The following is a 27,774-nucleotide window of genomic DNA, read 5'->3' as shown; positions in this document are numbered from 1 at the left end:
CACACACACACACACACACACACACACACACACACACACACACACACTCTCCAACTCTCTGTTAGTTACAGCCTCCTCTGCCACTGGAGTTCACATTTAGTTCAATCCTAACCAAAGAGTCATGGGTCAAACTGTTTTAATGTGATACTTTAACTTAGCAATTCCACTTCTAGGAATCTATCTTAAGAAAATATACCCATAAATGTACAAAGACATATGCACAAGGATGTATGTCACTGAAACAGTGCTTGCAACAATGAAAAACAAAAACAAAAAACCAACCCAGACACCCATTAACAGAAATTTCATAAACAATGGCATAACCATACAAGGAGTGCTACTCCACCATCAAAAAAGAAAGAGAATCAACCAATATATAAATACTACTCCTTAAGCACTTGATTAATGTTTCTAGGTCAGTCATTTTCAATTATCAACAGTACACTTTAACAACACAGGGAAAAAAATGCCTTAAAAATAATGTTAACACCTATTATACTAAATTCTCACTTTACAGATGTTCCTTCCTACTGCATACTCATGATTCAGATGGCTGTATTATGATAAAAGGAAATGACACAACAAAAAAAGAAAGATTACAATAAGGGCTATTTTTAATTTCCTTTCTTTCACCCATCCAATATTTTCATCTTTTATGGTTCTTACACTTACCATGCCCTCAAAGCCAACTCTGTACAGGTTCTTAGCACCATTATCCCAGAGAACGTAGGCTGCGCTATGCGGGCTTGATGCACTCCAGTCTTGGATCTCTGTTACCTAAGGGAAATTTTTGAGGGAAAAAAATCTTTAAGAAGAGAGGAGAGGCTGATTCTTTTAATTATATTTAAATCTTTAAAATTACTTCAGTTACAATCCTGTCTAACAGGATCATGAAAAACACTTGCCAAATATATGTCACTTCTAACATATAACTGAATTAGAAATATTTTTTTACATTTTATTATGCCTCTCATCAACCCCACCCTCCTGCCTCTTAATAGAGGTAACTACCATCCTGACTGTGGAGTCCATCACTGCCATGCTGTTTTATGATTTTCACAACTAACCACTGCATAATCTTCAAAGGCAATACCCAGAATATTATAAGGTTATTTCTAAAAGCACTGTAGAAATTTTGTTTATTTATTTATTTATTTTGGGCCATGCTGCATGGCTTGCAGTATCTCAGTTTACTGGACCAGGAATTGAACCTTGGGCCAGAGTGGTGAGAAACAGCATGGAGTCCTAACTACTAGACCAGCAGGGAAGTCCTAAAACTACTGCTGCTGCTGCTGCTAAGTCACTTCAGTCGTGTCCGACTCTGTGCAACCCCATAGACAGCAGCCCACTAGGCTCCTCTGTCCCTGGGATTCTCCAGGCAAGAACACTGGAGTGGGTTGCCATTTCCTTCTCCAATGGAATGAAAGTGAAAAGTGAAAGTCAAGTCGCTCAGTTGTGTCCCACACTCAGCGACCCCATGGACTGCAGCCTTTCAGGCTCCTCCGTCCATGGGATTTTCCAGGCAAGAGTACTGGAGTGGGGTGAACTACTGCAGAAATTTTATATTGAGACACTTAGTGATTACAGTGATGGATTATCAGCAAATACATAATTCAATTCAAAATTTAAAATCTTTACTCTTAAAGGGTTCCTTCTAACAGCAGTGTATTCTTTTAAACCTGTTTTTTGATACAAAATGTAAAATCTTTGACCAAATACCCAGAACAATTCAAGATAACCCAGCTCTCTGATCAGCTGAACGTGTATAAGCACAGGCTCAAAGGCCATGTTTAAAGAAGGCCTGAGAAATCTGGTTCCGCCAGCAGTGCCCCTCAGCTGCCCTGAAAAGCAGGCCATCCAAGCTAAAACCCCCCGACTACAATGGAAATCCAGACACTACCTCCAAGCCCCACATGCCACCAGACCAGACGGATTTGTTAACGCAGTCAATATTAAATTAAAAAAAAAACAAAACTGGAGTTGCTATTGATTTAGGGCCAAGAATCAACTACACAAAAATGACACACAGTGAGCACTGAACTTGGGGATTTTCAAGTGAACCAGTCTACCCCCTAGACTGGGAGGCTGTACATGCGCAACTAATGACTCTTCTCCATCTTGACACTTACCAACCAGCCTTCATAGTTTCTCAGAATGCCAGGCTGATACTAAACGTAATTTTTAAGGTATGCCCTTAAAAACAGACTACTATTTCAAATAAGATACATAATGACCACTTTATTTTCACCTTGTGCTAAAGAAACAATTTTTCAAGCCACATATTTTACAGTGCTTCTGTGAGATAAAAAGTTTTTATGCTTAGGACTTAATTAAATACTTGAATAATATTTCAAAGCATTAGTAAGTCTATTCTTTCTAATTTTAAAATAAATTATGTTATAAAAATCTAACACAAACTTTAAAAAATAATTAAAAAATGAAATGAACATTAGACTAAGAAAAAGAAAATTACCGGTACTTTTAAAGTCCCCTGCATGCCTCTCATCAACCCCACCCTCCTGCCTCTTAATAGAGGTAACTACCATCCTATCTGCGGAGTCCATCGCTGCCATGCTGTGTTTTATGATTTTCACAACTAACCACTGCATAATCTTCAAAAGCAAGAGTTTCTAACATTCTAAAGTAAAACATGCAATTTGTAGGAAAGAAAAATAGCTTTTGATTATAATACAGTCAGATTCTATTTCATTTATTTTTAAAAATGCAGTGCTAGATTAAATAAGCCTGTGCTTTTATGAGAGGGACAAAAAAGCATTTGATCAACTTTTAAAAAACAAATTTTGTTTAAATCGAATTCATCCTAAATTTCAAATTACTTGGAACATAAGCAAGTTCATTACTCAAACTGTGAATCACTAAATGAAATCACTTCACTTGTTAATGTGATTCAGTTTATCGAGGAGGAAATAAAGTGGAAAGCATAAGAAAATAACTACATTAATTTCTTACTTTCAATTCTGATTAATAAATATGTGTGGAATGGCTACTAAAACCATTAGGTAGAAGGTCGCTGAGAAATTCTGTAAAGATCAAACTGACAGTATCTGCACTGATTAATCTTAACACCACTAATAGGATAATCAAGACTTTACATGCCTTCTTTATGTGTGATCTAAGTACACACACCAGTAATGAGGTACTCTTGCCAAAATAAACTTGAACCTGAATCTACCCATTTCTCTACATCTAACAACAAGTTTATAAGAAATACAACAGTTAGAAAAGCACGTACAAATCAATCAGAAAAATACAAAGAACTTGGTTTCTTCAACAAATAAATGGCAGTTTTTAAAACACTGATAAATTCTTAAGTTGGATGTTGGGTGCACAGGGATTTGTTATATTATGCTTTCCATTCTGGTGTAGGTTTGAAATTCTCCATAATAAAGTTTTTTAAAAGGAAGGAAATATATCTAGTGTATGTGTATGAGGCAATTAACATATATTTAAAGCATTTGTAAAATGAAAACAGTCTTGAAATACTAACACAGATAGTTAAGACCATTCGGTCGCAAAGAGTCGGACACGACTGAGCGACTGAACTGAACTGAACTGAACTGACACATTTCAATGCTATCCTTACATCATGTCTGTCAAAGCCTGCACTTGACCTGCTTATTTTTGTGTTAACACTGTTGTCACCATGCAAAAAACCATGGTACATGCAGGCATGTGATAGGCCATAGATGGGGTCAGTATTAACACAAGATCAGCCCAATTTGGTATCTATCCCTTAATATGGCTCAAACTAACCATACAGTTGAGAACACATAGTAATGAGAATGGGGAATCTTGAACCTCAAGGAAAAAAAGATAAGAATACACTACCACCTTCATGTGGGTTACACTAGGTTCGTGTGGGTTACACCAGAGGACAGGGAGAGAGAAGCCAGCCATGAAGGAAAAGGGGGAATTAAAAACTTTATTCATTCATAACACACGGTCAGAAAGAGTCAGACAAAAATTATATTGCATTTCAAACATGTGCTTAAATAATGTTACCCTGAAGACTTCTTATTACATTAAGTTCCTTCACTCAGAGTCTTATGTGCAAGATGGTTTCATTTATTTTTCTTTTTGTTCCTAAAGTGTAACAGGTATTAAATCAACAAACCAAAAATGTAATACTGATTACTCAAAGCTTCAAAATTGCTACTCTGCATTCCACCTAAGAAGTGTCCATATAACACAAATCCCAAGAAGTGCCATTTACATGGCTTCAGGCTTTAGCGGCAACTGCTTTTGAAAAGGTGATGAAAAAGTTTTTTTAACCCTCTGACCACCTAATTAAGTGTGAGGAAGAATATAAAGCTAAAACACTTCTTAGAATGAAAGTATTTAAAAATTTACTTCTCGGGTACTCTTTCAAAAAACATTACTAGGACGTGTACTCCATCAAAAGGAAAAGTAACTAAGGAAGATGATGTAATGGGATACAGAAAACACAAGATCCAGCCAGGAAAGAGACAAAGGCATCCATCAGAGGAGGCTGCCAAGATGCCTGCTGGGTACCAGGTGTCAAGGGCAATCGGACTGCAGCCACGTGACTCACAGGCCAGACATGCTGAAGGCTTTCATTACCAAGATGTCCACTGCCATTATATCGCTTTATCAATCTAAGGATACACTGAGTGAGCCGGACCCAAATTCTCAACTGAACTTGGCTTATTGGACTATGTAATGATGAGGTTCCCACTCTCGCCTGCATCCCCCCATTCCCTGCCACCTAAACCAGCCAAGGTTTCTCATCCCACTCCACAGAATATTCTGTTTTGCCTTATTCTTAAAACTCTGAGGTGTATCATGGTGCGCTTGGAAGCAAACAACACATGCCCTCTGACTACATTCCTGTCCAGTGTACAGCACATGGTCCACACTTCTGCCCTTCCTGGTGTCCTGACCATGCTGAGCCCCGTGTTTTCCAGGACCTAGTAATGACCGTGTCTACTGACTACCCGAGAAAGACTCTTACGAGCTCCCAGGGATGCCGTTATCCAGAGACTGAATTCAGTTTATCTTCTCCCTAAAAGTTTTCATCTAAAAGCACAATTCTGCTCTGTCTTTACAAAGGCTAGATTTCTGCTTGCTACTTGGTTTCTCAGAAACTTAAATCCTAAATGTTGTAATACAGAGCATTAAGTCATACAATAATAAAGACAAACAAGGGAATAATGACAGGCAAAATTAGTTACCTTGCTGGGCTTGCAGCTGGGAAAGAGTAAACAGAGGGCTTTTAAAGGTATTCATAACACTCTTTTTTAATCCATAGAATAGGAATAAAATTTACTTTTTAAAATTTCACTACTATTCTTCAAGCTTCAACATATGTTTTATACACCCCATGTGACACAGGATTGCTGTAAATGATTGCAGAAGCTGTTTACTGAACAAAGGGCCTTGCCAAAGAGGAAAGCAGAGGGTTATATCCAGCCTGAGTACCACTCAGCAAGACCCTCTGCACTGGGACAAGGCTGTCCCTGTGCCCACCCCCCAAGGGATACCTCTGCTCTGCCACTGGCTTGCCAAGCATGCCCCCATAGCACTTCATTCAGCCAGAGATGGTGTCTTCCCCAAACTCACACTGGTCTGTGCTCTAGTTTTGCTTCTCCTTATGGTTGCCCAGGGTGGGGGTGGGGAGGGTAGATGAGGGATAGTTAGGGAGTTTGGCATGGACATGTACACTCTGCTGTATTTCAAACAGATAACCAACAAGGTCCTGCTGTATAGCATAGCACAGGGGACTCTGCTCAATGTCATGTGGTAGCCTGGATGGGAAAGGAATTTGGGGGAGAATGGATACATGTATATATATGGCTGAGTCCCTTTGCTGTCCACCTGAAACTTTCACAACATTGTTAACTGGCAATACCCCAATACAAAAAAAAAAGAAAGAAATGTGCTTCTCAAACTTTAATGTGCACCTGAGTGACTTAGGTATCTTATTAACATGAAGATTCTAATTTAGAAAGTCCAGGAGGAAGGTGACCTATTACCTAGCATGCCTCTAACAAGCTGTCAGGTGACCCTAATGCTCCTGGTCACAGAACTTAGATTTGAATTTCTGGTTCTCCATCTCCTCTAATGAGAACACAGGTCTCGAAGAGTAGGAGCCTTGTCTTTTCTGTTTATTCCTACAATCTTCAAGCCTGGAACAGAATCCTGCACCTAGTTCAGTTCAGTTCAGTCGCTCAGTCATGTCCGACTCTTTGCGACTGCATGAATTGCAGCACACCAGGCCTCCCTGTCCATCACCAACTCCCGGAGTTCACTCAAACTCATGTCCGTAGAGTCGGTGATGCCATCCAGCCATCTCATCCTCTGTCGTCCCTTTCTCCTCCTGCCCCCAATCCCTCCCAGCATCAGAGTCTTTCCAATGAGTCAACTCCTCGCATGAGGTGGCCAAAGTATTGGAGTTTCAGCTTTAGCATCAGTCCTTCCAAAGAACACCCAGGACTGATCTCTTTTAGAATGGACTGGTTGGATCTCCTTGCAGTCCTGCACCTACGTGGTCAGTAAATATTTACTAAAGTTTTTCTTAAAAAGCATTGCTTCCTTAATAAAAATCAAAGTACTTAAAAGATAAAAGACTGAAATATTTGTCTGACTTCCAAACATTAAACATTAGACCTTATCACTTAAAAATGAAATCAATACAGCAATACTCTGAATTTGGAAAACATCTTATTTGACAAATATTTAAAAATCTTAAATTCAAAAGAATCTATATAGCACCAAGTAGTACAAGAGGCCTTCAAGTCCCTAGGAAGAATTCCTCAGATGACACAGATTTTAAAGTCATCATTCCTTAATGCTAAGAACAATATTTTACAGAAGGTAACAGTGGAACAGGGACTGATGCTGAAGTCTCAAAGGGAAATGCTATTAATTTCAGCACGCCAAGCAAAACACCAAGAACACACATTCAAGATTTGAATATACATTCAGTACACCAAGCAAAACACCCAGAACAGACATTTAGGACTTGAATATATATTCAGTACACCGAGCAAAACACCCAGAACACACATTCAGGATTTGAAAACACATTCAGTACACTGAGCAAAACAGCCAGAACATACGTTCAGGATTTATTGACGGAATCAACGACTGTGTCATCAGAAAAAGCAACATGAGATCCAAAATAAGCAAAACCAACAACCCACTTTACCCTGATATCTCTGGTTATCCCAACCCATTAAAGAGACTACAAAATTCCCTTCAGAGTAAATGCTGTAATTGACCCCCAGACCACTCTGCCTATGATCCCTCAGAAACGCATCTGTGAGGGAATGGAACATAAAGCAAGTAAATTCACATGAAATGTTAATAACAAGAAAGCCAAGAGCATGAGATACTGCTTAAGGAGGACTGGCCCAAAGAGGACGTTCAGAAAGGCATTCTGGACAGCAAAACAGCAACGTGAAGCCTGAAGGTGGAAAAGAAAAAACTACCCACCAATCTTCTCACTGAACACCAACGTGTACAGCAGAGAGGGAACAATTGTTTTTCTTCCCAGGGGAAGAAAAAATGAAAGTTTAAGAAACTGTTATTGGCCTTAAAGAAAATGGGCCACAAAATTCAATTATAATAGTTTTAACATCTACTGAATATACAGTATTTGAGAATAACAGGACGGATCAGAAACAACCTTTACCTTTCCCCTGCGTCCATTCCCTCCGTCCTGATCTTCCCACTGCCAGTCCACTCCTCGTACCACTCTGGCACCTGCAAAGATCCCTCGGGCCGTGATCTTCTTCGATTTTCTACGAGACTCTAACAGAACCCTAAAAGAAGATTCTATTTTCAATTTTATATAAAAATAAAATTGGTAATGGATGGCAATTTATTTTTTAAAATAAAGACCATATAAAAGGTTATTTTGAAAATATTTTTCTTTGCTCTGGTTAACACCATAACAGCAAGTAACAGGAATACTTTCCACATTCCCTAAGTTATGCTGATGAAGACATTAGTAGTTGGAATAATAACAACAGGTTATATTCACTTAGCTTTTCCTATACATAAAAACACTTAGATATAAACTCTGTTACCCACCTTAAGATAAAGGTACTATTTATTACATTACTCATTCTACAAAAAGTCCCAAAGAGGTAAGCATCAATAACTTGCCCAAGGTCACAAAAGTTAACCTGGAATGGAACCAACACATGAACCCAGTCTACCCACTGCAGAGTATCACTGCAACCCTTCACTACTTTAGAGATGACATATACAAAGCCCTACAACTGCCAAGCACACACTGCAAACGAAGGCCCAAGAGAGACAGCACCACAGCTCAAGGTCACAAAAGTTAACCTGGAATGGAACCAACACGTAACCCAGTCTACCCACTGCAGAGTATCACTGCAACCCTTCACTACCTTAGAGATGGCATATACAAAGCCCTACAGCTGCCAAGCACACACTGCAAATGAAGGCCCAAGAGAGAGCACCACAGCAATGACAAATGGCACTTGACCTTGGGCAGAGGAAGACAATAAGGAGTGGTAGGGACTTTGGTGAGCGCCAGAGGACGCTTTGTCTAAAGGGGGCAGATGCTCCTGGGCTTCAGCCAACCGCTGCCAGGAACAAATGCAGGCCCTGTGGTGACAGCCTGGGGGGGAGGGGGAGTTAGAATTCATAAACTTGATTTTTCTGTGAAATCATCTTTCACAGAAATTCACCTTTCACAGGTTTTACAAGGTAAGCAATTGTTTAAAAATTGAGAGCAAGTCAAGCAAAATACACCTGTGGCCTGGATCTGACCTACACCAAACTGTCTCTAAAGCAGTGTATACCTACAAAAGCCTACGGACCTTGAAAAAGATTCCACATGCAGCTACCTAGACGAGCATCGCTCTCCAAAGCCTTCCATCCCTTATTTTCCTACAGCCTTCTCATTCCTAAAAAATAAAAAAGAACTGGGATTTTTAAATTCTATTTTCATCTCACTATATTCTATTCATTTTCAGAATGTCTTTACTATACTCCAACTTGAAAAACTGTAAGCAAAAGACAAAACTAAATAATTTGTAGAAAATGACTCAACAAATGGTAGGGCCAGGATTTGAACCAGGACAGTATGACACAAAAATCCATCTTTCTATTACTTCTGTTGCTTCCCTTCACCGACTTGACTCTTGTTTCTCTGCATTAGTCATAGCTCCCTGAGAATACTCCATCAGCGAAAACTCTGCACCCACTCACACTCAACACTCCACTCTTTGCGCCTAAAACACTTTTTATGTATCTCTATATACAGTCTGAAACACCACATGATAATCACTGCTGATCAAACAATCCCTTAACCTGTAAACTGCTTTAAGAATATCATGCCCTACTTATCTTCAGATTTACCCAAGTACAGTCTTAAAGCTCTATAGTCTGAATAAATGTCTCTTGATTCCATAACTGTGCCCTAGTGTTCACAGGACAGAATGCATATGGAGAAAACCATCAGGCTTCCTTGGGCCACCCTTGCACATCCGAACACTGAGCAGGGACACGTCTCTACACAAGAGAACAAACAGCCCCGACTATCCTGGAGAAACACACATAGCTCTGTCTGCGCTAGTTCTCTTCTTGTGATGTGGTAGCCCTGGTCCTCATTTAGCCTGGCATCTGCTATTTCCTACTAAACCAGCTGTCAGAAGCTATTTCCTAATCCTATTTTTAAGGTTGAATGGTACAAAAAATGTAACAGATACAAAGAATCGCAATTGGAAAAAAAAAAATGGATTCCCATACCGCTCACTCCCTGGTGTGGTAATTCTATAAAAGCGATGCCTTAAATGATGTTTATCTCCATGATAACAAACGGTGCACAAGTCATAATTTGTACACTCCGCACACTTCCACCGAATGCCAATGATCGGCTGCTGGCGGCAGGTATCACACATGGTTCCATCGTGCTTGATGCCTGTTAAAACAGAGATGCATGCTGACATTAATTTCAAATACTGTTTATTTGAACAGTATTCCCTGAGGGAAAAAATAGGAACACAGCATTTTACAAAATAGCTCAATAAAGCTAGAAATAATATTTCAAATGAACCATATACAGTTTCAAGATAACAGACAGCAAATATTCTAAGGAGTACAAATTACAGACTAAACCTTTTCTATTCCTTCTTTTTTCATTAGGAAGAACACTTCTCAGTAGCACTTTCCTTGCTCTCATCCAAACCTGAAACTTAGGTTCAATCCAGAGAGAGAAGGAAGAATCCTTTATCATCAAGGAGATGGTTCAGACTTCAAACACACAAAACACTTTCTGAGGAACACGAACCTATTCTCCAGGTAAAAATTCCAAAGAAGACAGTTTTATTCTCATAATATCAGAAACAAACTGTCAATTATCTTAAGCTTTTATCCCTAGGTATTGACAACTTTTTGCTTCCCCGTTTAATAGGAAATAACATAGCTGAGTTTGTTGTTGCTTTTTTCTTAAGGAAAAAGAAGTAATAAATGCTAGAAAAAGAAAACAAACAATCTCCACCAAAAATACCACTACAAATTAATGAAGAAACTGACACTGTGTGGTAATAAGAGGAGGGACTAATGCTCCTTTACTGTTCTGTTACGTTAAGGTCGCTTGTTCAATGTGTGGCCTGGGAACATCCTGTCACTACTTCACGACATGCTGTAGGGTCACGCCCGACGCTGACACCCTCCTACATCAAATTCTGGCTCTGTCAATAGCTTTCTGTGTCCACAAAAGTCATTTTAACTAAAATATTTACATGTAAAACTACAGTATTTATTTCAAAATACACAGTGGAGAGGGAGGTGAGTTGAGATGAAACAAGACTGCTCATTTGAAGCTGGGTAACAGTTAACACAGGGGTTCATTATACTTTCTGTTCTGTATAAATTTAGAAATTTTTCCAATAATTAAATAAAAAACGAGTCCTATTAGTTCTCAGAACCTCATTCCCTTTGGAGGAAGTGATATGATCTTTAAAGGAAAGGTATGTTCTAAGAATAAAATGAGAATGTGCAGAAAATGCAAGAACTATAATATAAAAGTAGTACTGCTGTAACTAAACAAGAACTAATACACTACTGCTATTTCCAGAAAAGAGAAAAACCCTATTTAACTCACATCTATATCCAAGTTTAAAATCTCTATAAGGATGGTAACCAGATTCTAAATTAAGTGCCTAAGCTGAGATGGTTAAGATGTAAAAAGGAGGGAGTGATGGGGTGGGGAGAAATGAACACTGGAAGGAATGAGCCCTCACTAGGGAACCGAACTAGCCATCACCACTCTGAACTCGGACTACCTAGTCTCTGAGAAATCAATTCCTGTTGTTTACAAATCCCCCAGTCTGTGGTAGATTGTTGTGGCAGCCCAAGCAGACCAGGACAATATGGAAAGAGAGATTGTGAAGCTGAAGTGATGCAACAGAGGTAAACATACTTAGAAAGGCATTAGAGCAAAAAGGCAAATATAAGGAATTAGACTGCACTTAACCTTAATAGAGATATATTAAATGTACTAGTCAACCAATTCTAACTTAGTGATCAAAGCTGTCATATACCCTTGGCAAATATAGCAATACTTTATACAAAAATTAAAGAACAAATTTCTCAATTTCCCAGAGACTACATATGGAGAAAAATCAATTAATTCATGTGTGGATGACCTTCACTCTAGCAAATTACCCACCCTCTCCATTCACTAATTACTATTTTATCTCTGGTTTTTCCCCAAAGCTTACAGCTTCCCTGAGCTGTACCTATCCCCTGGGTTCCTTTCATTGTGTTCACTCCACGATAGCAACAGAGGGCACACCTGCCATTCGAGACAGGCCTACTCAAGGGTAGCTCATCCGGCCCCTCCCATTCTAGCCTAAAGCTAATTAATTCTGACTGCTTCAATCATGGAAGTGATCATCTGCCACAGGCCCAAAGGAGATTAGACTCCAGCTTAACAGACTGTAAACTAAAATTAAAAACCAAATTTATGGCTGCACAACTCAGAGCTACCAGCATTCACTGGTACTGCATGCTTTAGTGTTTTTAGAATATAAATCAGAAAGCCAAATGCAATTTGCATCTATTCTTCCTTTTGGGGTATATAAATGAGTACAGAGAAAAGGATTTGTTTGGTGTTTTTCAATCATATGAGGAGGTTTTTTTTGTTTTTGTTTTTCCTAAGTAGCAAGGAATCCATAATCTGGCTAATCACAAGGGTTACAAAGAATCTGCTATATTTTTATTTAAACCAATATATAACCTTTCCTTAAAGTGTTCATTTTGAAAACATAATTTTGTGAATATTCTTGTAATTATTATCTCCCAACACAAATAGCAAAAGTCTACAGAGTTACGAAAGAAATTATCCTGGCTCACATTAAGATTTTAAGGTAAATTCTAAAACTTATCAACAGACAAAGACTTTGAACAACTGTCATATCTGACGCAAGGCTACTAAAGTGAATTTTCATAAAAATTGCACTTTTTAATAAGAAATGGCAAAAATCACAATATGAGCAGTTTTTTAATTCATCGATTTTAATACTGAAATACAGATATACACCTGCTTTAAGATTTTACATCAGTTACATTCCTGGAAAACTGAGTGTATACTTAAAATGGAGGAAGGGTGTGGCAGATTATTTTCTACAGAAAATCTCACCGACTATATCCACCACAAGTGCTCCTCTGACAACAGGACAATGAATGACAAGTGACCATCAACAGGCAGGTCTGTTCCCCTCCCCCCTGAACCAGAGGGGACATTTGCCTTGGTTAACAGAAGGTGGCGAAAGGGACACTGTAGGATTTCTGTGCCATTTGTCTGTCCATGTGCTTCTCTCCCGCTTTCAAGATTCATGCCACCCACCACCCCCAGCCCGCCATGCCTTGGGAGCTCTTTCATAGTAAGTCTAGCTACCTGAAGCTGCCACAGAGGAGAGACCATTCAGAGAAGCCACAGAGAGGTGGTAAGACATGCCCAAGGAAGCCTGGCTGGGCCAGCCCCTCCACTGTTGACTCTTTTCACTAAAGCCCCAGACACTGGCGGAACAGAGGCAAGCCATTCCCCGCTAAGCCTCGAGCATACGAGTATTTTCGACAACACAAAGTTTTGGGGTATTTGTTATGCAACCATTGCAACTAAAACAAAGCAAGTTAAAAATAAGATACAATCTTTGTTATAGTTCTCTGCGGTACAGTGTAGCAAAAATAAGGATAATGAGCTAAATATGAAAAAAGGAAATCATAAAAGTGCTAGAAAAAATAGTTGAACAGCATCTTTTATAATCTTAAGTCTAAGCATGACACAAAATGTAGAAGTCACACGCATACCCATGTGAGCACACCCAAACAGAAAGTGTGCAGACGGAGAAAGCCAAGCCACTCCTCCCAACTGCACACAGTGGGCAGAGGCAGCACAGATGAGGAAGGGGAGGGCACTTCCACATTTGCTTGCTGTTTGTACACTTTTGAATTATTTAGTTTTTTGGTTTTTTAAATCATTTAATTGGTAATTACAATATTGTGGTGATTTTTGCCATACACCAATATGAATAAGCCACGGGTGTACATGTGTCCCCCATCCTGAACCCCCCTCCCACCTCCCTCCCCAACCCAATCCCTCTGGGTTGTCTCAGCAGACCGGCTTTGAGTGCCCTGCTCCATGCATCGAACTTGCTATTCTCTCAAATCACCCCACATATGATGATTGTGCCTTCTCCCACATAGTCCAGAAGTCTGTTCTTTACATCAGTGTCTCTTTTGCTGCCTTGCATATAGGGTCATCATTACCATCTTTATAAATTCCATATACATGCATGAATATATTGTATTGGTGTTTCTTTGACTTACTTCACTTTGTATAATATAGGCTCGTTTCATCCACTCATTCGAACTGACTCAGCGCCATGCATTCCTTTTTACAGCTGAGTAACAGTCCATAGCGTGTATGTGCCACAACTTCCTTATCCATTCATCTGCCAACGGACATCTAGGTTGCTTCCATGTCCTAGCTACTGTAAACAGTGCAGCAATGTACATTGGGTACAGGTGTCTCTCAATTCTGGTTTCCTCGGTATCTATGCCCAGCATTGGGATTGCTGGGTCATATGGCAGTTCTATTTCCAGTTTTTTAAGGAATCTCCACACTGTTCTCCATAGTGGCTAAACCAGTTTGCATTCCCACCAACAGTGTAAAAGGGTTCCTTTTCTCCACACCCTCTCCAGCATTTACTGTTTGTAGACTTTTTGATGGTGGCCATTCTGACCAGTGTAAGATGATACCTCATTGTGGTTTTGATTTGAATTTCTCTAATAATGAGCTATGTTGAGCATCTTTTCATGTGTTTATTAACCATCTGTATGTCTTTTTTGGAGAAGTGTCTGTTTATTATAATTTCGTAACTTTAAAAAGGAAGTACAAGAGATACCAACTTTATCTTCCTGAATCAGCACATATTACAAATAACACATCCGTGTATGTGAAGATGGTGTCAAGAAAGCCAGTCAGATGGATACTGTTGAGAGGGAAACATAAATTGATACAATCTCTACATAGAAGGTACCTGCAAAATGTTTTAAATGCTTTAAAAGATTTTGACCCCACCTTCAAAATTTTAAAAAGGTACACCCAATGATACTAAATTTTTTGTAGTAAATAAAAATTTAACATAACTGATGTTGAAAATATGAGACTATTTATGTATAAACTAAGGTAATCCATTAAGGAAAATTCTCTGCGGTTATTAAACTACATTGCGGAAGAAACATTACTGAGATGGTAAAAAAATATTATTATTTTATAAAGTAGTTTGCTAAGAATTACAATACAGCACTTTGGTAAATAAATTACCTTATATGTATCACACATGTGCACAGAAAAATTAGAAAGATAACCCCCAAAATGTGCTTGATGGGATTCATTCCCCTTTGTGGTTTTTCAAGTTTTCTACACTCAGTGTATGTTAATTCTAGGAAGCAGCTGGGTAAGAAGCTGCTTTTAATATGCATAAGCATATTAAATGCTGGTATATGTCCCTCACAATTAAAATAAAAGCTGAAAATAAAAATACAAGGAACTCCAATGATTTACAGTAACTAATTTTCAAATTGTTACGTTAGCAATGTGGTACATAACTACAACTCAAAGTTTTTTTCTTTTAACCCATAGCCTAACCTAGTTATTCCACACTTATGAAAATAAAATGCATACCTAACAAGTACACGCCTTAATCTGTCTTAACACAGGAAAACACCAGGACCCCAAATTTCATAATATCAAAGAGCAGTAACAGTAAATGTCCACACAATAGTAACATTTCTGAACAAGGTCTAAGATAGGTCTCCTATGCCATCACAAAAAGCCGAGCATACTAAACAGACTGGCCCAATACACACTGAGAGGCACATCCTAAACTACTGGTCCAGCTCTTCAAAGGAGTGTGGATTGATGAGAGCCAAAGAGAGAATGTATCCCCACCTGACCAAAAAAAGACAAGTCCAGGTTTCAGCTTCCTATTTACATATTTTTCATCTCTACGTGCATTTTCCGCACAGTACAATGATAACATTCATCAGCTCATAATCTGAGTACATGCTTTCTTTAAATGGAACCATTTAAACACACAATGATAACTGGTTAAAACCAAAAAACCCTCCTACAATTCATGGTTTTAAGAATACGTCAAGAAAACCATTAATGAACACAAAAGCACATCCAAATCCTTTCTTGGTTCCCACAGTTCAAATGCCAACAATGTTAATGAACAGCTGTGAAACAGACCAATGCTGAGAGCTGGAGAAAGTCAACAAAGCAGCTGCTCCAACACCAAAATGAGCAGGAGAGAATTTTTAATGACAATGCAATGAATTGACTTTAAAACAAAAGTTGATATTTATTTATTTATTTTTTTAAAGTTGATATTTAAAGAAAACATTAAAAAGGAGAAAGAGCCTTAAATGAACAAGGCCAACATTTTATTAACCTCTTACTTTGGTAGTTTTTTTGTTTGCCCTTACTTCATCCACCCAATTCATTCTCACCTAAAATTGTTCTCTTCCATTCAAAACCTGGCAAGAGTTATTCCTTAAAATTTCCCTTTCTTGAAATTTAATTCCTTAACTAAACCCATTAGTGCTTTTTCTCCTTATAGAATACCATATCACCCTAGAGAGTAACGCTCTTTCCCTTTGCTAAGCTTTATGAAGACATCTGCCACTGTTAAATGAACCACCTGATGATAGCTTTTGACTCATTCTAATACTTAAATGACCATCTGCTCTACATTTAATGACATCTCGCCTAAATTCAGTAACTTAGAGAATTTACATAGCTTAAGTCTTTCTGTTGGCTAATTTTATGAGAACCGTAAAACATGCTAATTGAAATCAATAACCACAAGTTCTTAAAAGAGGCAAGGAAAACAATTCAAATCCACAAAGCACTGATTTATCTAAGTAAACTGCTAAATTTCTAGAGAGAAAAGATGATCAAAAGAGAGAAGTTTCCCACTATAAGCAGTTCATTATGTGAAGCAAAAGTAAATAATATAAATGTTCCTTAACAAGAGAGTGCAGACATATATTAGACAAATAATGGAGTATCTAAAATGAATTTTTAAGAGCCACACAATTCGCCATGGATGAACTCTTCAACCATAATGCTCCATTTTAAAATTATACAAGAATACAAAACTGTTGATTGTTTACAGATAGATACAATATAGCATAAATGTAAAGAAAGCCACAGGAACTTCTAATTTCTACAGTCCTAGCAGAATTTCTACATAGTGGTTACTTTAGGAGAGGAAGGGAATGAAATTGGGAAGAAGTACAGTGTTTCAAACATCAGACATGCTTTATTTGTAGATAGGTGCACAGGTATTTATTAATCACTCATGTACATGGATATCTTAAATATATGTAATAAACTTTTAAAATAAAAGATAAGCATTCCTAGTAGACTAGTACAGTGCCTAGTTAACCCTCTTCCTTTTTGCCCTAATTAAAAGATTTCACCTAACAGTAAAAAGTAATTTACAAGTCATCAACCAGTGTTTAAATGCAATTACTTATTGTGGCGTTAACTATTTACTGAGGTCATTCAACTAACCAGAAATTTCTATTTCTGATTTATGGATTCACTCAATTTTAACCCCAAATCAATGTGACAAAAAGTTTACAGAGATTAAAGAGGGTTAACCAACTAGAATATGCATCTTATCCTCCCTGAACCATCAAAGTACTTATTGTTTAGAAACTGACTGAAGTGTAATTAAAATTCCTAATGAGGGTGAGGCCTTTGTGACCTGCCAGCTGCTTGGTATACTCCACATTCCTTACTCTTGAGAAACAGTAAATTAGTGAAAATAAGATTATTATTAATACTAACTACTACTTAAATCAGTACACCAAGCTAAGTGCTTCACATATATCACATAACCTTCCTAACAATATTAAAAGGTAGGCATTATTATTCTCACTTATAGATGAAGAAATCGAGGATATGTGGGCTCAAATTCAAACCATGTGAGTCTGATTACAAAGCTTAGCCTCTTATGCTCTTGACTCTACCTGGGTTTTTTCTTTACTTAGCTCTGATTTTGTGTGAAGAATAATTACATATCTAGGGCATCATGTTTCCCATTTAACATACTACACTCAAAATAAAAGTTATTGAATCCCATTCTAATAACCAAATAAATCTCAGAGAGATACATTTTAAAAACTGAAAAGACTGTCTGCAGTGCCTGACTCTGCAACCCCATGGACTCCTCCCACCAGGCTCCCCCGTCCCTGGGATTCTCCAGGCGAGAACACTGGAGTGGGTTGCCAAGCCCTTCTCCAGAGGATCTTCCCCATCCAGGAACTAAACTCTTGTCACTGAGGTCTCCTGCATTGGCAGGCAGGTTCTTTATCACTAGCGCTCCCTGGAAAAATGAAAAAATTATCTATTGCTTAGTTCAATAGTGTAGTAAAGTGAAACACGATCGACTTCCAACCAACTCTTATTTTGAGTTAAGGAGATGTCTTTGAAAGCGTCTCACTCAAAATCTATGATTCTCTTATCTTTTCTGTTGGCCAAGTTATTCTCTCATCTATTTTTTCTACTCTACTTTATTAAAAGCTTGCATAACAATCATGCCTCACACAATTCAAACCAAAGAAACAAGGTGTCAAACTAGGCACATAACTAGCAATTTCAGTAATATATTTGCTATTTTTAGCACTTGTTACACAAGAGAGAAAATGAAATCAAACAAAAATGAGAACTTTATCCACTTTTTTCCCTAACAGATAAAACTTCATTATTTCATTTTAGAAGCAAAACATCTATGTATCTTGACCTACTCCAACTTCATTTGACAGGTGAAAAATTAAAGTTTAAAGAGATTAATGTTATAAAGTATGGGGGGTGGGGGGAACTGACAAGCCTGGATGTGAACCTCAACCATCAACCAATTACTTATGAAATCTTGGGCACACTTGTTCATTTCCCATAGCTTGTTTTCTCATCAGTAAAATGAAGGCAATCAAATAACACTTTTATGAGGACTAAATGAGATAAAGTATGTAAAAAGCTTGGCATAGTTTCTGACACATGATACGAGTCCGGTAAATGTCGCTTCCTCTAGTAACAAGTCCACATGAGGAAACAGAGAATGAACAAACACCTTAACTTCCCTACTAACCCAGTGCATTGTCCACTACTCCACGAAGAGAGGCTGGGAAAGGGAAGCAAGCAAGGCACCATAATGTAAAACATCACAATCCCAAGCTTTCATGATTTATTATCACTACTAGCCCTACAAAACTCCCTAAGTGCAAATAATGATTTTTTTAATATCAGAAGTTTCCACCCCATTTCTTGCTTTTTTAGGAACAAAATTATCAAGACGATAAACCCACCCCTGGGAGAAAGCCATATACTCTTATTATAAGTATGCAAAGAGAATATAAACTAACCCTAACCACAGCAAGCATCTACTGAAGTAAATATGCTCCCAAAGTCACTCCAAGCCAGAAGTGAGTGTCTGGACTACCTGCTACGTTCCATTATCTCCTCCATTAGTTTAAACACCACCTTATCTTAGTTGTGTTCTACAAGTTCAGTTAAAAGCCAGTTGTTTAGAATTCAGGATCATTTTCCCTCAGAAATGAACTTGTAAAGATAACTTAGATACCAGACTATTTCATAAGAACCTATGTACACAGAGCTAATCTATGGGGAAAAGATCAAATTATTTCTGTGTTCCTAGTTCAGTCTGAGGAGGTGGTATATTGTAATGCAAACATCCCAGTTTAAAAGGGGGTGGGGGCAAGCTAAACTGGCCATGGGGACATCTGAAGGTATATGAGCAAAGAAATGGGGAATGTTCTAAAAGAGCCATTTTCCCACAGATACTTAACATGCATAAACTCTTGTCTGGTGACTCAGTACAACAGTTTCCAAAGTGAGGTACATGACCCAGGAAACACAGAAGAATGAGCTTTGAAATTGAAGAGATACGCTCACAATCTCTTATCTATTCCAAAATCCCAAAACTCTAAAGTTTTTTGTAAATGAGCAGCAAACTGAGTGGTAAACTCTGATCTGAATGAACAAAAGACTAAGTTGTTGTTTTGTCAGTCACTCACTCAGTTGTGTCCAACTCTTTACAACCCCATGGACTCCAGCATGCAAGGCTTCCCTGTCCTTCACCATCTTCCGGAGCTTGCTCAAATTCACGTCCATTGAATCAGTGATGCCATCCAACCATCTCATCATCTGTCGTCCCCTTTCTCCTCCTGCCTTCAATCTTTCTCAACATCATGGTCTTTTCTAATGAGTCTGCTCTTCACATCAAGTGACCAAGGTATTGGAGCTTCAGCTTCAGCATCAGTCCTTCCAATGAATATGCAGGAAAAACCAGTAGCTTTGACTATATAGACCTTTGTCAGAAAAGTGATGTCTTTGCTTTTCAATATGCTGTCTAGGTTTGTCATAGCTTTCCTTCCTAGGAACATCTTTTAATTTCATGGCTGCAGTCACCATTCACAGTGATTTTGGAGCCCAAGAAAAGAAAATCTGCCACTGTTTTCACTTTTCCCCCTTCTATTTGCCATGTAATGATGGGACCAGATGCCATGATCTTAGTTTCCTGAACGCTGTTTTAAGCCAGCTTTTTCACTCTCCTCTTCCAACCTCATCAAAAGGCTCTGAGGTTCCTCTTCACTTTCTGCCATTTGAGTCATATCATCTGCATATCTGAGGTTGTTGAAATTTCTCCCAGCAATCTTGATTTCCAGCTTGTGATTCATCCAGCCCAGCATTCTGCATGACGTACTTTGCATGTAAGTTAAATAAGCAGGATGACAATATACAGACTTGACGTACTCCTTTCCCCAGTTTTGAACCAATCCATTGTTCCATGTACGGTTCTAACTGTTGTTTCTTTCTTTTTTTTTTTTTTTTTCTAACTGTTGTTTCTTGAACCACATACAGGTTTCTCAGGAGGCAGGTAAGGTGGTCTGATATTTGCATCTCTTAAGAATTTTCCACAGTTTGTCATGATCCACACAGTCAAAGGCTTCAGCGTATTCAGTGAAGCAGATGTTTTTCCCTTAGTATAATTATTCATATGCTTTCTGCAGAAATACTGGTGTATCTGATATGACAGGTGCTGCTCTAGACCTGGAAGTGGGAGATACGTACTCTGTGGAATACCATAACACAGCTCTGAAATCCAAAAGTTTATAAACTCAGTCCCAAGCATTCTGAATAAAGGGTATGGACTTCCATTAAAACTTTCACATTTACTATTTTTTCTGAAAACCTAAGAATGAAATTAGGTTAGTTTAACTATACATTACTCAGCTGATACTAGAACCCTCAGTGGGTCACTAAAAAAAAATCATACAACACACACAAGGTGTAGTGAGGATGGGTGGGAGTTTGACAGCTGAGGGTCTAACAATGTTGCTCACTTCTGGCACACTAAGACATAGGCAGACTTGCAGAATACATCTTAATGATATAAAACCACATGTTAATTATCTTGAGATAAAGTGCTTAAGAGTCAAAATCAAAAATAAGTTTCTTTTTTTTCCTACAAAATAAGAGTAAGTATTCCCAAATTGCATACCTTTTCTAGAATGAAAAGTGGTTGCTAACAGTATGCTCCCTAGAAGATACATATATTTTTTAATTATACCATTTAATCTGTCCCTCCAGGTAAAGGTGATGTCTGACAAGAAATAAGAAAATAAATGCAGTCCAAAGGGAACTAGAGTAAGCAAGGTGAAAAGTGACATCTGAAGATACTTCCCTCTTATGTGGTCTTTAATGCTGAAACACTGTGTGTCACCAATAAACTCCAATATCTGCATCCATAAAAGAAAATCATTTTTATTTCATCTTAAATTCAGTGGATTCTGAATTCATTTATTCAAAATATAAAAGTGAAACACCTTCCAATTCATTTGTAAGAAATGATCAGGACCAGAAAAGATGGAAAACTATCAGCTAAATTTCAATAAAAATGTTTACTTGACTGGTAAATGAAATAGAAACATAAGACTGAGTTAGGTAAACACACTGCATTAATCAGGGTCCAGTCAGCAGACAGGAAACCACACCAATTCCCCACTTCTAAAAATGGGAAAACAATGAAAAAACAGGATTATTTAAATGTAAGAGGCTTAAAGGAGGGGTGCCATACTGCTGGATTACATGTTACACGTGGGATACACATACAGAAAAACCATTAATGTCCAACAACAGTGTTATATTAAATTAATCAACCAACCATCCAGACTAGAACAATTTACCTCAATTTGCTAGTCAACTTTCCCTCAGGAAAACTAGTACAAATGGTGATCATTTTTGAACTACTATAAACAGAAGAGAAGATGATGAGGAAAAGCAATGAATTAACTGAGTTTTCATCCCTATAATCTGCCATTCACCAGCTTTGGGACTGAACAAGTTTCTTCATCTCTCCAAGCCTGAGTTTCTTTTTATCTGTGTTAGGAATCCAACTGCACATCTAGTGAGTTCAAAGCTCTTTGAGAAGAGTGATTTATTCAGAAAATACTCATCCAGAGCTATGGTTTTGCTAGAAAATGGAGATACAAGGAACAAACACACACACACTCCTTCCCCTCCAACTAATAATCTCATGCAAAAGACAATTACAACCAGCATCCCTGTAGCAGCAGAAAGGAGCACAGGGTACTCTGCAATCACACTGTCTAGCAATTAAAGGTGGAGGAGAGAACCTGTGGGAGGCTACCTGGACACACATCCAAAAAGAAATATCTAATCTAACCACAAAGATAAGCCTGTAGTTTGGTGGCTCTGTTGGTAAAGAATCCGCCTATAATGCACGAGACCTGGGTTTGATCCTGGAGAAGGAAACGGCAACCCACTCCAGTATTCTTGCCTAGGGAAATCTCATGGACACAGGAGCCTGGCAAGCTACACAGTCCATGGGGTTGCAAGAGTTGGATACAACTCAGGAACTAAACCACCACCATATATTAAGACAGCATTACAGGGGACTTCCCTGGTGGCCCAGTGGCTAAGACTCTGTGCTCCCAATGCAGGGAGCCTGGGTTCAATGACTCATCAGGAACCAGACCCCACAGGCCGCAATACAAGAGTCTGCCTGCTGCAACCAGGGCTTCCCTGGTGGCTCAGACAGGAAAGAATCCGCCGGCCATGCAGGAGGCCTGGGTTTGATCCCTGGGTTAGGAAGATCCCCTGGAGGAGGGCATGGCAACCCACTCCAGTATTCTTGCTTGGAGAATCCCATGGACAAAGGAGCCTGGTCGGGTACAGTTCACAGGGTTGCAGAGTCAGATACGACTGAGCAACTAAGCACATGTCACAACCAAGACCAGGTGTGTCCAAGGGCCAGCATCATCTCGATCACCTGGGAGCCTTTAAACTACTCTTGCTGAATTCCACACTTAGTGAATCAGAATCTGCATTTTTAAAGGTTCCCAGGTGACCTGCATGCTTACTCTCTGACAAGTACTGATAGAGGGGTAACTATTTCTTGAGAACTTCAAGTTGATTTCTTGAGGTCCTCATTCAACCAAGTTGCAATCTTCAGGGAGTATTAAAACTAGATGGACTTTCATAATTTAAAACATCATTTTAGTAGATGAAGATAAAAAAGGAAAAGGTATGTTACCTAAGTCTTAAAATAGATAGGCTCTTTAGGAAAATCAAGCTTTCCTTACAGATGCCTTTAGCAGAAACCATCTCACAATATCTCATCCTTTCCAGGTCTGGCATCCTACTCTCCAAACACTGTTCACACAAGTCCTGTTTTTTCCCAAGGCTTTCTCCCCGGATAACACTCTTTTCTCCTGTAGATCAGAAGAGAAATAGAGGGGCTCGGAAAGGAAATGCTAAGGGTTATTAATCAACTTCACTTTTTATCCAGGGTGAGCACTTCTAGGCCTTCAACTGAATAATGACGTCTAAGGAGTTGGTCCACGTGTGACCAAAGGAGCACTCTTGGCTAGGGGTGGAAGAAAAGGACAAAGAACCACCCCAAGACAGCCTGGACCAACAATACCAGAAGCTGATTTTAAGTAAACCTAACCACCTATACTTCTAACTTTCAATATGCATACTCAGGAGGGTAGAAAGAACCTTAATAGGCAACGCAAATTATCTTCTCCACTCTTTGTCTGGTAACAATACAACACTGAGGTCAAGGGACCAAAAAACGAGCACTGAGTAAAAATACATTTCTCCCCAATCCTATAAACTCAGTACCTAAATGAGAAAATATCAACTATACCTACTTGATTACACACTTCCCAAAATTAACTCCCAACGAATTCAATAACATATGTATTTACACAATCTTCTTACTCACTACAAATTAGCCAAATATATCCTGATACAAGACAGAAGTTATATCATTCAAACATACACTAAATGCTCCTCTTTTCAAAGCTTGACTATCCTAGCCATAAATTCAAACTTATCATATGACACCCGAAAGAAAGCAAGCTTACGTGCCAAAACGCGACAGACCCCACATACAACCCTCAGACAAAATCTCCAAAACACAATAAAGGGATAAAAGAAAGATTCAAAATGACTCAACCACTCCAGAATCTTTAATTCTTAGAAAGTTTCACAGAATTTTATTTTAAAACACACCCATTTCTTAATTCCCAAACAGACGTCAATAAATTTTCTGTTCATATGTGAGTACACATAAGAAACAAAAAATTGAATAATCAATCTCAGTTGTCCTGGTAAATATTATAAGAGTTTTAAAAACAATGAAGTTTAAGAACACAAAAGGCATAAAAATATAACACACACCTACACACCCACAACCCAGTTAACGACATAACATTTACCAAAAAAATTACCACACTACACTTCCTTCAATGTAAAGATATCCACTCCCTTGAGTTTGGCATTTGTTATTATTTTTTTGTATACTTTTACCACATAAGCACAAATCCTTAAACTAATGAATATCACCTGGGGGCAACCCTGCTCCCTAGGGGCACATGGCACTATCTGAAACATTCTTGGTTATCATGGCTACAACCAGTGGGCAGAGGCGCGTGCACAGGGCAGCCCCTCCAGGAAAGAATTATCTAATCAGTTCCAAACAGCAACAGTGCCAAAACTGAGAAACCCTGTTCCAAACAGTAAACAGGACTGTTCTACATTTTAACATAGCAGACGTTTTCTCCTTTAAGAAACTTTACCTTCTTGCTTTATTTGGTTAACACTAATTTTCTATAGGGGTTTTAAAAACGTTTGCTAACAGCATCTGATGAACACGATGAATTGATACATACCAATAAACTAAATAATGTGTAAATTATCTTGTAAACTAAGATTTTTAAACCTCTGAAAAATACCTGTTTTTACATAAGATAATGAAACTATTTATAGGACAGATATATTCCATACTATAAAACATACAGGGAACAGGAATATCCCTTCCAAACCTGCTGCAGTAGAGGATTTGTTACACTTTACCTTTACCCTGGAAAGATATTTAAAATTCCCCATAAACCTACCATTATGGCTCCCAAGATGCCTTCAAACTGTTGAGTTGTAGTCAAAGTTTAGCTTGCGCCAGCAGGATAAAATTTTAATTAAGAGTGTCCAGAAACAAGAATATGCCCCATACAGTGTTGTTAGGAGGGCAAATTGGTAAAAATGTCTCTGCAGGGCATGTAGTCAACATCTACCAAAATGTTACATATATGTACCCTTTAATGCGGCAATTCCACTCAATACACATGCATATACATGTTCAAGGACTTATTCAGAACATCATTGTAAATAAGACCTGGAACAATACAAATGTCCATCGACACAGCACTGGTTAAATAAAGTACTGCATACAATCACTGGAATATTATGCGGCTATGAAATAATAAGGTAGATCTATATATCTGCTAACATGGAACAATCACCAAAGGGCTTCCCAGGTGGCACAGTGCCACGAGTGGTAAAGAACCTGCCTGCCAACGCAGAAGACATAAGGAATGCAAGTTCGATCCCTGGATGGAGAAGGTCCCCTGGAGACGGGCATGACAACCCGCTCCAGTATTCTTGCCTGGAGAATCCCAAGGACACAGGAGCATGGCAGGTTATAAAGTCCATGGGGTTGCAAAGAGTGCGACACGACTAAATCGACTTAGCATAGCATAGTATAACAATCAATAATAGGTACTATTAAGTTAAGAAGCAGAAGTACAGAAGAGAATAATACACTAGTTTCTTAACACTGTTTTTAAAGGGTTGCAGATTTACAATACATTGATATTTATACATGCTTGCAATGAGTATTCTGTAAGAACACACTGGTGGTCCCTTCCTGTACTGGGAAATCTTTTCTTTTGGCCCTGAACATAAATCTTCTGCAACATTTAAACAACCAGCTAAGAAACACAATTCTAGGCATTATCTATTCAATAACTGAATTGCCTTTGTGTTAATTTCCTTTCTATTGGCTGCTAACAATAACTATGTACCCATTTCAGGATCTGTTAGGTTTTGCCAAACTCAATCATAAAGCTTTAGAAATAGCCAAAGCATGCTGAAAACTATCAAATATGAAATCTGAAACTATTTCCTACTGAACAGGGTCCCAAGGATAAATCTACGTGAAAATGAATTCGATTAAATTATTCTGAGAACAAACTTTCAGGTGATCACATTATAGAAAAATTCTAGAATCAGTAACCAACAGTTCCCTGAAATTTGGTGAATCGAGAAGGACAATGACTCAGAGCCTTGTTAATGGATAAGTCTCTGCCTTAACCTTATAGATGAACTGAGATGTTAAAAGATACCAGGTGACCCCTATGCCTATCTTCCACTTGAGAGAGTATTTAACACAAAGAAAGGGTTCAATATTGAGACTGTTTTTCCTTCGATTGCTAATAAAGATACACAATGAAACAATTAAGATGAAAAATCAGTCCACAGGGTATCAAGTGGCATTCAGCTACTGAACTCCCGTCTTTCTGCATGTCAGAGGAGGAAGAAAGGGAATCGCAACAAAACCGAGGTACGAACGGCCCCTCGGCAATTGTTACCGGCCAACGAAACACCATATGGCAAGGCAAGCCTCCCGTCAGACACTTATCACTCGGCGGCTGATTATTTCAATGGCTTATCGGACAGGCCTCTCCAGATCCCTTCCCTGGAAGAGGGGAGGGGTCTGTGGTCTTCCCGGTGCTTTGTGTCTTCCAGGCTTGAAAGCATCCTTGTACTGGTGCAGCCATCATTTCCCTTGGGAACTGGGCGGAGGGAAGGGAAGCAAGGGAGTCTTTTTTTCTGTAAGTTTGTGTTTACCGGGTAAGGAATCTAAAATTCCCTCTGGCTCTTTCCCTACCCGCTCCCTCCTGCCGGGCGCGGCGAGGGAGGCGTTGGACCGCGGGGCTTCGCCCAGGCCGCCCGACGCCCCCCGGCCCACCCCGCGTTCGCCCCTGCTCCACGCGCAGGCCCCGAGCCCCGGGGGCCGCCCTTACCCGTGGGCGCGCTGTCCAGGATGCGCAGGTCGTAGGCCCCGGAGCAGCGGTAGTTGGCGGCCGTGCCGTTGTCCCACACCACTACCACCTCCTCGGGGCTCTCGAAGCTCCGGACGGTGCCCACATGGCCCTCGCCGCCGTCCTGCTTCCCCCACTTCCAGTCCGGGCCGCGCACTACGCGGGCCCCGACCCCTTCCACCATCACCCGGTTATTCCTAGAGTTACTCATCGGGGCCCGAGCCGCGGGCTCCGCCGCCGCCGCCGCCGCCGCCGCCGGGGGGCCCGTAAGGGAGTTGGGCCCGGGCCGGACTCTCGGCGCCGGCGGGGGCGGCAGCGAGCCCCGGGGGACGTGGGAATAATTCACGGGGGCGGCGGCGCGGTCCCCGCCGAGCCCGCAGCCGCTCCCCAGCCGTCGTCGCCGCCGCCGCGCCCCCCTCTCGGACTGGAGGCCGGACTGCAGCGGCTCGGAGGCTGAGGCGGCGGCTGGCGGGCAGAGGGGAGGGGGCCGTGGGCGGGGACTCCCCCGCTTCCTCCGGGCTCCCCGGCCGGGCTACAGCGACGGCCGCCAGGAAACCACGCTCTCCCCCGACCAGGAGCGCGGGGAGCGGAGGGGGCCGGGGGAGGTTCGCCCGGAGGAGACGGCGCGGGCGGCGGGGAGCAAGCTTAACTGCCGGCCTATCTTCTCCCCCGGGCCCTCGCCCCGGGGTGGACGCCCGAGCGCCGGCGCCGCCTCCTCCCCCGTGGGCGGTGATGGTACCT

At 39.8% G+C, this 27,774-nt stretch overlaps 1 protein-coding gene across 1 annotated transcript in view; it reads right to left on the bottom strand.

The window, feature by feature from the left end:
• Positions 1 to 27,308, bottom strand: part of MIB1 (MIB E3 ubiquitin protein ligase 1) — a 94,177-nt gene extending 66,869 nt beyond the window's left edge. The window contains exons 1-4 of the mRNA XM_040264717.1: positions 27,016 to 27,308; positions 9,769 to 9,940; positions 7,676 to 7,805; positions 673 to 777 (exon numbers count right to left, since the gene is read on the bottom strand). Of these exons, the coding sequence (XP_040120651.1) occupies positions 673 to 777; positions 7,676 to 7,805; positions 9,769 to 9,940; positions 27,016 to 27,244 (636 nt within the window). The 5' untranslated portion in view covers positions 27,245 to 27,308. The remainder of the gene's footprint in view (positions 1 to 672; positions 778 to 7,675; positions 7,806 to 9,768; positions 9,941 to 27,015) is intronic.
• Between the last annotated feature and the right edge of the window lie 466 nt (positions 27,309 to 27,774).

The sequence above is a fragment of the Oryx dammah genome, unplaced genomic scaffold, assembly GCF_014754425.2.
Source record: "Oryx dammah isolate SB20612 unplaced genomic scaffold, SCBI_Odam_1.1 HiC_scaffold_22, whole genome shotgun sequence".
Taxonomy (NCBI): domain Eukaryota; kingdom Metazoa; phylum Chordata; class Mammalia; order Artiodactyla; family Bovidae; genus Oryx; species Oryx dammah.
This window is presented reverse-complemented; position numbering and strand designations above follow the sequence as displayed.